The sequence below is a fragment of the Bos indicus x Bos taurus genome, chromosome 9, assembly GCF_003369695.1.
Source record: "Bos indicus x Bos taurus breed Angus x Brahman F1 hybrid chromosome 9, Bos_hybrid_MaternalHap_v2.0, whole genome shotgun sequence".
NCBI classification, from domain to species: domain Eukaryota; kingdom Metazoa; phylum Chordata; class Mammalia; order Artiodactyla; family Bovidae; genus Bos; species Bos indicus x Bos taurus.
Window position 1 is genome coordinate 67057329 of NC_040084.1, and position 12495 is coordinate 67069823.

At 38.5% G+C, this 12495-nt stretch overlaps 1 protein-coding gene across 6 annotated transcripts in view; it reads left to right on the forward strand.

Annotated features, from left to right (window-relative positions):
- The first annotated feature begins 8179 nt into the window (after positions 1-8179).
- Positions 8180-12495, forward strand: part of LAMA2 (laminin subunit alpha 2) — a 693105-nt gene continuing 688789 nt past the window's right edge. For 5 of the 6 annotated variants that reach the window (XM_027551497.1, XM_027551499.1, XM_027551498.1 and 2 more), the window contains exon 1: positions 8210-8485. In XM_027551497.1, the coding sequence (XP_027407298.1) occupies positions 8356-8485 (130 nt within the window). In that variant the 5' untranslated portion in view covers positions 8210-8355. Of the gene's footprint in view, positions 8486-12495 lie in introns of all 6 variants that reach the window. The other variant, XM_027551500.1, reaches the window with a different exon arrangement.

The following is a 12495-nucleotide window of genomic DNA, read 5'->3' on the forward strand; positions in this document are numbered from 1 at the left end:
CATGGCAACCCACTCCAGTATTCTTGCCTGGAGAATCCCATGGACAGAGGAGCCTGGTTGGCTGCAGGTCATAGGGTCGCAAAGAGTTGGACACACTGAAGTGACTTAGGACACATGTACACATTTAAGAGGGCTTCCCAGGTGGTGCCAGTGGTAAAGAATCCACCTGCCGATGCAGGAGGTGCAAGAGACGCAGGTTCAATCCCTGGGTCAGGAAGATCCCTTGGAGTAGGAAATAACACCCTACTCCAGTATTCTTGCCTGGAAAATTGCATGGACAGAGGATCCTAGTGGGCTGCAGTCCCTGGGATTGGAGAGTCAGACATGATTGAGCATGCACACACGCATGTAAAAAGAAATGTCTATAGTCAGTGATCTAAGCTTCTACCAGAAGATGCTAAGAAGAACAGTGAAATAAACTAAAATAAGTAGAAGGAAGGAAAATTTAAAGATACAAGGGGAAACCAATGAAACAGAAAATTGAAAATAAATAAATAAATGAAACCAAAAGTTGATTCTTTGAAAAAATGAATGAAATTAATAATACTCTAAAAAAGGCTGATTTTTTTTAAAAAATAGAGGATACCAAATTACCAATATTGGGGGAAAATATCATTTACTACAGATGCCATAGACATTAAAAGAATAATAAGAATATTGAGAATATTGAGAACTTTATGCCAATAAGCTTGACAACTCAGCCAAAAAGATACTTTCCTTGAAAGATACAAATTATCAAAACTGATACAAGAAATAAATTTGAGTCACACAAGAAAATTTGAATCATTCTATATCTACTTAAAACATAAAATATGTAACAAAATATTCCAAAAAAATCCCCAAACTGTGGGCCCAGATGATTTCACTAGTATGCTCAATAAAACACTAAGGGAAGAAATTGTATAAATTCTATGCAAACACATTCAGGAAGGACCATAATCCAACTAATTATATAAGGCCAGCATTACTCTGATGCCAAAACTAGATATAAATTCTACAAGAAAATTACAATAAACTAATAGCCCTCATGAACATAGACATAAAAATACTTATTGAAATATTTAGTAAATAAAAATTGGCAACATATAATAGGGATAATCTATAATTAGGGATAATAGAGATAATCTACCATGGCAAATTGAGATTTAATGCCAGGACTGTGAGTTTGATTAACACTGAAAACTCAGTTACTGTAATTCACCAAATAGAGAGATAATAACCAAATAGAGAAAATGTATATTTATTTAAATAGATGAAGAAAAAGCATTGCCCCACTTGGATACACTTTTGTCACAAAAACTTCCAGCAGGAGTGGAACTTCATCAACTTTAGAACAAGCACCTCTTGAAAACCAATAGAAAGTGAAAGTGAAAGTCGCTTAGTCGTGCCCAGCTCTTTGCAACCCCATGGACTATACAGTCCATGGAATTCTCCAGGCCAGAATACTGGATTCGGTAGCCTGTCCCTTCTCCAGGGGATCTTACCAACCCAGGGATCGAACCTGGGTCTCTCGCATCGCCAACAAATTCTTTACCAGCTGAGCCACAAGGGAAAGCCTAAAAACCAATAACCATCACTATAATGCTGAATGAGTGACTTCCCTTCTGATCAGAAATAAGGTGAAAATGTCTACTCTCACTACTTTATTCAACTTTTTCATTGGAGGTCACATATTTCCTGGAATATGGCAAGGGAAAAATATGAAAGTCATATAAATTGAAAAGGAAGAAGTCAAATACTTTTATTTGTAAATGGCATGATCTTGTACATGAGGTATACTAACACATCCTACATATAAGCTACTTGAAGACATTTTAATAATTTTGCTAGATCCAATGTATATATAACCAAAATCATTTGTATTACTGTTAGTATGAAAATTAAATTTTAAAATACTGTTTATGATACTATCCAATGTCATGAAACATTAAGAGGTAAAGTTTACAAAGTATACCTGTGGCGGATTCATTTTGATATTTGGCAAAACTAATACAATTATGTAAAGTTTAAAAATAAAATAAAATTTAAAAAAAAAAGAAAAAAAAAGGATGAAACTCAAAAAAAAAAAAAACATATAAATTAAAAACTACAAATTGCTTTGGGTAGTATAAATTCACACACCTATGGACACCTTATCTTTGACAAAGGAGGCAAGAATATACAATGGATTAAAGACAATCTCTTTAACAAGTGGTGCTGGGAAAACTGGTCAACCACTTGTAAAAGAATGAAACTAGAACACTTTCTAACACCATACACAAAAATAAACTCAAAATGGATTAAAGATCTAAATGTAAGACCAGAAACTATAAAACTCCTAGAGGAGAACATAGACAAAACAGTCTCCGACATACATCACAGCAGGATCCTCTATGACCCACCTCCCAGAATATTGTAAATAAAAGCAAAAATAAACAAATGGGACCTAATTAAACTTAAAAGCTTCCTTTGTAACTTTCCTTATAGTTTCCTTTGCACAACAAAGGAAACTATAAGCAAGGTGAAAAGACAGCCTTCAGAATGGGAGAAAATAATAAATAGCAAGTGAAGCAACTGACAAACAACTAATCTCAAAAATATACAAGCAACTCCTATAGCTCAATTACAGAAAAATAAAAGACCCAATCAAAAAATGGGCCAAAGAACTAAATAGACATTTCTTCAAAGAAGACATACAGATGGCTAACAAACACATGAAAAGATGCTCAACATCACTCATTATCAGAGAAATGCAAATCAAAACCACTATGAGGTACTATTTCACGCCAGTCAGAATGGCTGCGATCCAAAAGTCTACAAGCAATAAATGCTGGAGAGGGTGTGGAGAAAAGGGAACCCTCTTACACTGTTGGTGGGAATGCAAACTAGTACAGCCACATGGAGAACAGTGTGGAGATTCCTTAAAAAACTGGAAATAGAACTGCTTTATGACCCAGCAATCCCACTGCTGGGCATACACACTGAGGAAACCAGAATTGAAAGAGACACATGTACCCCAATGTTCATTGCAGCACTGTTTATAATAGCCAGGACATGGAAGCAACCTAGATGCCCATCAGCAGATGAATGGATAAGAAAGCAGTGGTACGTATACACAATGGAGTATTACTCAGCCATTAAAAAGAATACATTTGAATCAGTTCTAATGAGGTGGATGAAACGGGAGCCTGTTATACAGAGTGAAGTAAGCCAGAAAGAAAAACACCAATACAGTATACTAACGTATATATATGGAATTTAGAAAGATGGTAACAATAACCCTGTATACAAGATAGCAAAAGAGACACAGATGTAAAGAACAGTCTTTTGGACTCTGTGGAAGAGGAAGAGGGTGGGATGATTTGGGAGAATGGCATTGAAACATGTATAATATCATATATGAAACGAGTCGCCAGTCCAGGTTCAATGCACGATACTGGATGCTTGGGGCTGGTGCACTGGGACGACCCAGAGGGATGGTACAGGGAGGGAGGTGGGAGGAGGGTTCAGGATGGGGAACACGTGTATACCTGTGATGGATTCATGTTGATATATGGCAAAACCAATACAATATTGTGAAGTTAAAAAAAAAACTACAAAGGACTCCTTATAATACTTACTATATTATATAATGAAGATGTGAATAAACGGAAACATATTTTTGTGGATTAGAAGGCATGGTACTGCTAAAATATCAATTTCCTCACATATTTATCTGTATATTCAATCCAATTGCAATCAAACTCCCTACTACACTATTTTTGGGGGGTAGAAATTGAAAAGCTGATGTTAATATTGCTGCTGCCGCTGCTAAGTCGCTTCAGTCGTGTCCGACTCTGTGCGACCCCGTAGATGGCAGCCCACCGGGCTCCTGCATCCATGGGATTCTCCAGGCAAGAGTACTGGAGTGGGTTGCCATTGCCTTCTCCAATACATGAAGGTGCAAAGTGAAAGTGAAGTCGTTCAGTCGTGTCTGACTCTTATCGACCCCACGGACTGCACCCTACCAGGCTCCTGCGTCCTTGGGATTCTCCAGGCAAGAGTACTGGAGTGGGTTGCCATTGCCTTCTCCGACGTTAATATTAGGTTGGTGCAAAAGTAATTGTGGTTTTGCATTGTTGAACTTTGCCATTTGGTATTGAAATAAATTAAACGGGCTTCCCTGGTAGCTCAACTGATAAAGAATCCACCTGCAATGCCTGAGACCCCAGTTCTATTCCTGGGTCAGCAAGTTCCCTTTCAGAAGATTTAGGCTACCTACTCCAGTATTCTTGGGCTTCCCTGGTGGCTCAGACGGTAAAGAATCCACCTGCAAAGTGGGAGACCTGGGTTTGATTCCTGGTTGGAAAGATCTCCTGAAGGAGGGCATGGCACCCTACTCCAGTATTCTTGCTTGGAGAGTCCCCATGGACAGAGGAGTCTGGAGGGCTGCAGTCCACGGGGTTGCAAACGGGGTTGCAAAGAATCAGACACAACTGAGTGACTGAGAACAGTGCAAACACAAAGTGCATTTCTTGCTTAATGAGTTTTTGCTAATGACTTATTACTTGCTGTGTATTTTATATTTATTTTAGACTATGGAAATGATGTTAGACAAAAAGAAAATTCAAAGGATGTTCTTATTAGAGCTCAAAATGGGTTGTAAAGCAATGGAGATAACTTGCAACATCAACAAAAGATCTGGCTCAGGAACTGCTAACAAATGTACAGTGCAGTGGTGGTTGAAGAAGTTTTGCAAAGGAGACAAGAGCCCTGAAAATGATTAACGTAGTGGCCAGCCATCAGAAGGGGACAACAACCAATTGAGAGCAATCATCGAAGCTGATCCTCTTAAAACTGCATTAGAAGAAGTTGCCGAAGAACTGAACACCGACCATTCTGTGAGGGTTAGGTATTTGGAGAAAATTGGAAAAGTGAAAAAGCTCAGTAAGTGGGTGCCTTGTGATCTGACCAAAAAAAACAAAACAAAACAAAAACACCATCATTTTGAAGTATTCTCTTATTCTACACAACAATGAACCATTTCTTGATTGGACTCTGACATATGATGAAACGTGGATTTTATGCAACTATTGGCAATGACCAGTTCAGTGGTTGGACTGAGAAGAAGCTCCAAAGCACTTCCCAAACTTGTACCAAATAATGTCATGATCACTGTTTGGTGGTCTTCTGCTGGTCTGATCCACTACGGCTTTGTGAATCCCGGCAAAATCATTACATCTGAGAAGTATGCTCAGCAAATTGATGAGAAGCACCAAAAGCTAACACCTCCAGCAAGCATTGGTCCACAGAAAGGACCCAAGTCTTCTCCACAAGGACCGACTGCACACTGTTGTACAACCAGTGTTTCGGAAGTTGACTGAATTACACTACAAAGTTTTGCCTCATCCACCATATTCACCTGACCTCTCGCCAACCAACTGCCACTTCTTCAAGATCTCAACAGCTTTTTGCAGGAAAAATGCTTTCACAACCAGCAGGAGGCAGAAAATGCTTTCCATGAGTTCACTGAATCTCAAGGATGGATTGTTATGCTCCAGAAATAAACTTATTTCTCGTTGACAAAAATGTGTTGATTGTAATGGTTCCTACTTTGATTAATAAAGATGTGTTTCAGCCTAGTGATGGTGATTTAAAATTCAGAGTCCAAAGCCACAGTTACTTTTGTACCAGCTCAATAATTGTATGGAAATGCAAAGGACCTAGAGTAGAAAAAAAGAGTTTCATCTGTAAAACAAAATTGTAGGATTCACATTACTTAACTTTGAGGTTACTATAAGTCTACAGACTTATAGTAATACAGACTATGATATTGGCAAACTATCAAATTTATTTATATACATATGTATGTATATATATATTTGGATATATGAAAACAGAGTCCAAAAGTAGACCCACATATTTTCAACTGACTTCTGGAAAAAGGGCCAAGGTAATCAGATGAGAAGATAATAATTCTCTCAACAAATGGTACTAAAATGAATGGATATCTACATTAAAAAAGAAAAAAAGCTCTTACCTAAGGCCTTTACAGCAAACACCAGTAAATCATAAACCCAAGGTTATAAAATTTCTATGGATAAACAGAAGAATATTCACAAATTTGGGGTAAAAAAAACAATTAAGCATAAAAGAAAAGGCTTAATACATGGAATTTAGAATTAAGAATTGCTCCTAAGCAGTTATAGCATCACAAACTTGTCTCAGTACAGGGGTTAACACCTCAGTCAAATGGATGCTTACATTGTGAAACATACCAAGTGGATGTATTTATTTTGTGTAAATTTATCTCAGTGAGGTCTATCTGAAAAATATATAGCTCTGATAATACTTTTTTATCTTAATTTTGGTTAAATCATTTTGTATTTCTTTTATCCCTGTGTTGACAAACAAGTTGAGAGATGAGATCAGTCTTATTCTCAAGGTTTGGGCCATTTTCCATTTTGCTTCTACAATAAAGAAAAAAATGATTTAAAATTTTCCTAGTACTAATATTAATAAAACTTGGAAACATGGGTAACATTGAAGGATATCCATTCACTTCGGCACCATTTGGCCAATGCATGCGTAGTCGCTTTAGGCATGTCTGACTTTGTGCAGCATGATGGGCTGTAGCCTTCCAGGTTCCTCTTCCATGGGATTCTCCAGGCAGGAATACTAGAGTGGGCCGTCATGCCCTCCTTCAGGGGATCTTCCCAACCGAGGGATCAAACCTGTGTCTCTTATGTCTCCTGCATTGGCAGGCTGGCTCTTTACCACTAGCGCCACCTGGGAAGCACATTTGGCTAAGGGGTCTCAATCAATCCTATTAGGAACAATATCTCCTTTATTTTATTGACAGGAAATCCATAGATATTATCACTTAACTTCATAATATTTAAAAAAATATAAAATCAACTATAAAATAAAGAGGAAGAAGTTATCTGTATAAAACAACATGTAGTTCAATGTGTAAATGCTTGGGTAAAACTAGCAGGCAAAATGAAACAGAAGCCTGAGCCTACTCGGAGTCAATGTCAACGTGACAGATAGGGTGTAGATATTGTACTGGTGTCAATACCACCAGCAGAGGTGTTTTCAGTTATGAGATTTTTCTGGAATAAACAAATCTTGATAAGGTTAAAAAACACATATATTCTTTCCTCGATCTATATAGTAGATACATCCGAGGGAAAAAAAATGATGCAAAAACTTTTGCTTGTGTGCAAAATAGACTTAAATTAGGCTGCAAATATAACGTGAGGGTTTTTATCGAAATGAATGTCCAGTGGCCCTTACAGAGCTGCCTGGGCTGGGGCGAGGGACTGACCCACCCATAACGCTCTAACCTCACTGTGTACTGACGCCAGTAGTCCCCCTCCTCACTGGCTCCACCAAAAAACACCCTGGACGTCTCATAAAACTCCAGTAAAGAGCTGTTCCAAATCTTATGAGAGCCACAGACCATAACACACACACACACACACACACACACACACACACACACACACACACACACAAACAAAAAACTAGTAAGGAACTGTCATCTGAACACGGGGTGGCAGAAAACCTTGCAGATAATTCTGCTGAGTTACAGGGAAGAAATGGGGACTGGAAGCAAGACATTTTGAATCTGAAGGGAAACGAAAAGACCTTTTATCCTCTTTGAATGCATGTTACCTGACTGAATGGAAAACCTTAATTTTTACCTTCACATTCGTCATAGACATCGCAGTGGATAAAGGGGGCTTGTTTTATTTTGCGATCCCCTCCCCCCGCCCCGCCTCTTGCTGCCTAGCCAGCCGTAAGTCTCCTGGCCTCACTGCCTCATCCGGTTCACCTTCTGCCTCCTAGTACCCTGGCAGTCATCTGGACCTTTGGGACAGACTTATCCCCAGCGTGGATCACCTGGATACGCAGTGCTCTCGCACAGCTTTGCCAGGCCTTTCTCAGGAGGTCTATCTTCTGAGCTTCGCTAAAGATCCTAGCTGTGCTGATTTCCCACAAAATTGAATGCTTTCCACGTGGAGGGATTTTACAGGTCACAAAGTGGTCTCTTATCAATGACTTCCTTTATCTTGAAGTTCAACTAACAGATGAAGCCAATCTTTTCTCGCAGTGAAGGACCTAGGCTGTAGCAAAAGGCCTCTTTCACCGAGGACCCTTTAAGGGCCTGGGCCGGGACGTCTGTGGGGCGAGGGCCAGGGAAAGGGGCGGGTGGGGGAGTGTCTTCTTTCTCCCCCAACACTCCGGCTGCGACCGAGCCGGGGTGGGTGGGGGCTGGCTCCTTCCTTTAGCCAGCAGCTGCTGCACATTCAGCTTACTAGCCCGGGCCAGGAGACCGGGCGGCAGCGACTCCAGCTCCCGAAAAGTGAATCCGCTCTGGGGGCTACCGCAATGCCCCGAGCCTTCGGGGTGCTCCTGGTTCTGCTGCTCAGCGGAGGCCTCGGGGGCGGCCAGGCGCAGCGCCCGGAGCGGCAGCAGCAGCAGCAGCATCGGTGGCAGCCACCCGCGCATCAGCAAAGAGGTACAGTCGAGGCACGGGCTCCAGGTCACACGCTCTGCTGGGGCCCGCGGACCTTCTCTGGTCCCTTCGTCCTACGCTTGCTGGAGAGGGACCGCTTTCTTGCTTTGCCTTTGGGGAGCGCGCTTTGGGGCGAGAGGGTCTAAGTCTGATGCAAGTTCACTTTTAGCTCCCTGAGTTCACCCACCGTCTGCCTACCTCCCCCCAAAGAAAACGGAGCGTTTTCATCTTCCATGCGTTTCTGTGTCTACTTGCTATCACTGAACATCCTGCAAATTAGTTTCCTAAGTTTTTCTAAGAGGCAAACTTTCAACCAATTAAAAAACTTTAAAAAGTTTCCCCAAATCCGTTTCCATCCCCGCAGAGAAAGATTTCCCAAGCTGTGGCTCGTCTTGGAGCTTTATGGAGGGCAGCTGATACATCTTTATTTTTAGAGACTTTTGTTTCTAACTCTTTGAACAGGGCGTGTAAAGGCGTTTTTTGTTGTTCAGTCGGTAAGTCGTTAAGTATGTGGATTTTCTTTCTTGGCAGTGGTGCCCCCAGACTCATCTTTTATTTACCGACGTCCTATTTTGGGTATGCTATTTTATTATAGTGAAATGCCTCCCCTTGCTTAAACACAGATGAAACCTCTATGTCATTTGTGTTTTAATTAAGACCACAGTGCCCAGATAACACTCTTCGCCTGACTTTGGGAAACAGTTATACTTAACGTAACACAAATAACTCTCCTCAGAGCGCCTTAATGTTTGCATATGATTTCTGAAACTCTGGGGAGACTTTGCAGGGTTAGTTTATGGTCATGAATTTTAAAAGAAGTGCACGTGCAGCATTTAACACAATAATTTATAATACAACATTTGAGCAGACTTTTCTGTAAGTTGGAAAACATGTATCAAAGTAAAAAAAAAAGTTTGAGAAATATTTAAGGTTTGGTTTCAAACATCAAAATGTTTACCCTAAGAGTACAAAATCTGGAGATTAGTAGCTTTTGAAAGTTTTGATGAGACCGAATCTGCCAGAATTTTAAAGAATACTTATCCCTCTTTTAGTTAACTGGAATAAGCTATGTCAACAGTTCTGATAGTTTTTCTGCTTGCAATCTAGCATTTCTAGCATTGCTACTTTATTTTAAAGGGAGAAAAAAAATGTACTCTAAGCTCCTAGCTATAATAATAACCCCCTGATTAAAATTCCTAGAATAAAAATGACCTTACATTCACTATATAACATTTTTTTCCCTTCTATTTTGGCTTTTGCTTTTCTGAGAAGTCAAATGGGGTCAATGTGGCTTAATTAATAGAATTTATGAGAATGATTTTGAGAGTATCTTTGGCAGCTGATTTAAAAAATACTACCTTTAAGTATTAACTTTACTCAGTTATGTGATGTTTTAACAAAACATAATACTTTAATACTCTTAGGCAGCTGGGAGTAAAGATACCAAGATCATCAACTCTCTGTTTACTTGAAGCTCAAAGCATGCAGAGTAGGGATCAAGTGGGTTCCTGACAGTTTTCCATGGCATGCCCCCCCTTTTTTTCTCTTATTCTCCCTCCTGTCTCCTCCCTCTCCCCAGTTTTATTTGAGGTAAAATTAACTCTGATTTCTATGGTCCAGGCACAAGATGAAATGAATTCAGAATGGAGAAATTATACTGCCATTTGTTGAGACATCATTTGAACATTATGCACAATAAGGAATTCTAACTATACCATAGCGTTCACTATACACTGCTATATTTTGCATTCTAGCATCAGTTATTGTGTATTTTATAGATTATTTGCAATATATTTAGAGACTGGCTCATGGATAAATGGTTAAAGCTTGTTAATATTAAAGTTTACATAAAATATATATTCATAATGCCTTAAATTTGTATAGTGCTTTATATTTTTAAAATACCTTATATATGTGAGATTATTTTACCTCCAGTCATTATTTATTGTTAGACACATTTAAAACTTAAGGCTTGGAGTAGCTGTGACTTAAGTTCATGCAACTGATAATAACTTAATTCTTAACAACTAAGAGCACTTCTAGTATTGTTTTATGTTCAAGGTCCCATTTTATAGTACAAAAGTTTTTTTTTTTTTCCATTTAATTTTTTGAGGCCATGTTTCCTTTTCAATACAGTTCTGTTAAAGCAAGGTCTCAGTGAAGATTATTGGATATGAGTTTGATTGAAGAGGTGTTCTCTTGGCTATCATCAATTTTCTCTTTTCAATTATAATAGCACTGACCTTCCTGGCCAAGAATTAATTTAGAATGAGTTCTGTCTTCCCTTATAGTATGGTACTAGTTTACTAAGAATGTTGACATGAGGAAACATTTTTAGACATTGTAACTAAGTTAGAAACTTAATCAGATTTTTTTTGTTGTTTTTTTTCTTTGAAATCTTGTATAGTTTCTAGAACACAGTGAATTGTGGTATCAATAGTATTGACTCAGCAGGAAAGATATTCTAAGGAAATTCCTTAACTAAATTTAAGATTGACAGAATAGGAAAATGATACAAAGTGGGTCTGTATTTCAGCAAGGCAGTAGATAAGATCTTATCCTGATATTTGTGTAAATAATGTGTGGAAATGGAAATGTAATAGTAGGTAAATTGCAACTGAGTGAAAATAATTTCCAAAGACTACTGCATAGTAGATCAAGATCGATCCAGGAAGAAGTCTTTAGGGCTGTGACAGAGGTTTCCTTATGCTCATTTGTCTTGGTAATGGCTTGATGGAAAATATAACATCCAAGTTTATGACAACTGCCGGTGTTCCAAAACTGATTCAGATGGCTAAGCTGATGACTATCAGATTCAGGAATCTATAAAGGTCTCTATAGGCTGATCCATGAACACAACCTACATGAACTTGGTTTTGTTATTTGTATCCAGATGTTAAGTAGTTTCATGTTGCCCTCTTTAAACATTTGTTGTGTACTTTATATGAACAGGAATGAGTACAAAGACAGGATGAGAAAGGCAGTCTGAACTGCAGCCCATTCAATATGAACATACAGTGCGATATGGTGACAGAATAGTTAACTCATAAAAAACTTAGAAGCAGGTTGGCTGGTTGGTTTAGTACACATTTGAGTGCAGCATTGACAAATGGATGCAAATCGAGAGGAGGAAGAGCAGAAAGGTTAGAAGTCTGAAAAGATTTTTAAAGGAGGATTATTCCAAGTAAAGACTGTTAATTTGGAGAAAGAAAGACTTAGGAAATCATGAGATATCCTTGAATTTTTGGAAGGGTTGTTATTTGGAAGAGAGACTAAAATATTCTTTCTAAAGCCTGAATTTAAATGCATAGAAGAGTGTGACAAAGAGGAAGGTTTAAGTTAAATAAAATGAGGGGAAACCTCTCCTCCCTCCTCTCCCTTCCCTGTTCTGAGCTGTTCAGAAATAATTGGGTTGTGCTGGAACACCCAGCTTCTGGAAATGTCCATGCAGTGATCAAATGTGCAACATGTCAGAGATGATTTAGGAAGGAATGCCTCTGCAGAAAGGAAGTTAAGATTCAAGTCTCCAGTCCTTAACCAAGTCCAAGATTCTAGTATTACATTCTATTGTTTTGAGAATGCATACTTGTATTTGAACTTCTGAATTCTTAAAAAATGTCAAGAAAATATTCAGTGAATATAAATGTGTTTTTAGATGTCTTCTGAGATTTAAAATAAAAACATCTTTGAGATGATTGTCACTCATGTTTGGCAAGAATACTTAAAAATTTAATATGTAATTTCCACATCACCATAAATTGCACAGTTCTAAAACATCCTGTGCTATAAAATGTGAGAACACTTTATAAATTACCTGAGAACTTTCCAGGGGATTTATTGTGGCTGTAAAGCTGTAATTGATTTTTTTTTTATGGTATTTCCTTTTGTTACATTTGTAACTTGTTGGCTTGTTCACTACATATTGGCCTACTAGTTTGGTAAAAATGATTTATAACATATAAAGTGTATGAGTAAGAATATGAACATATTCACCATTGACTGTTATATTATGG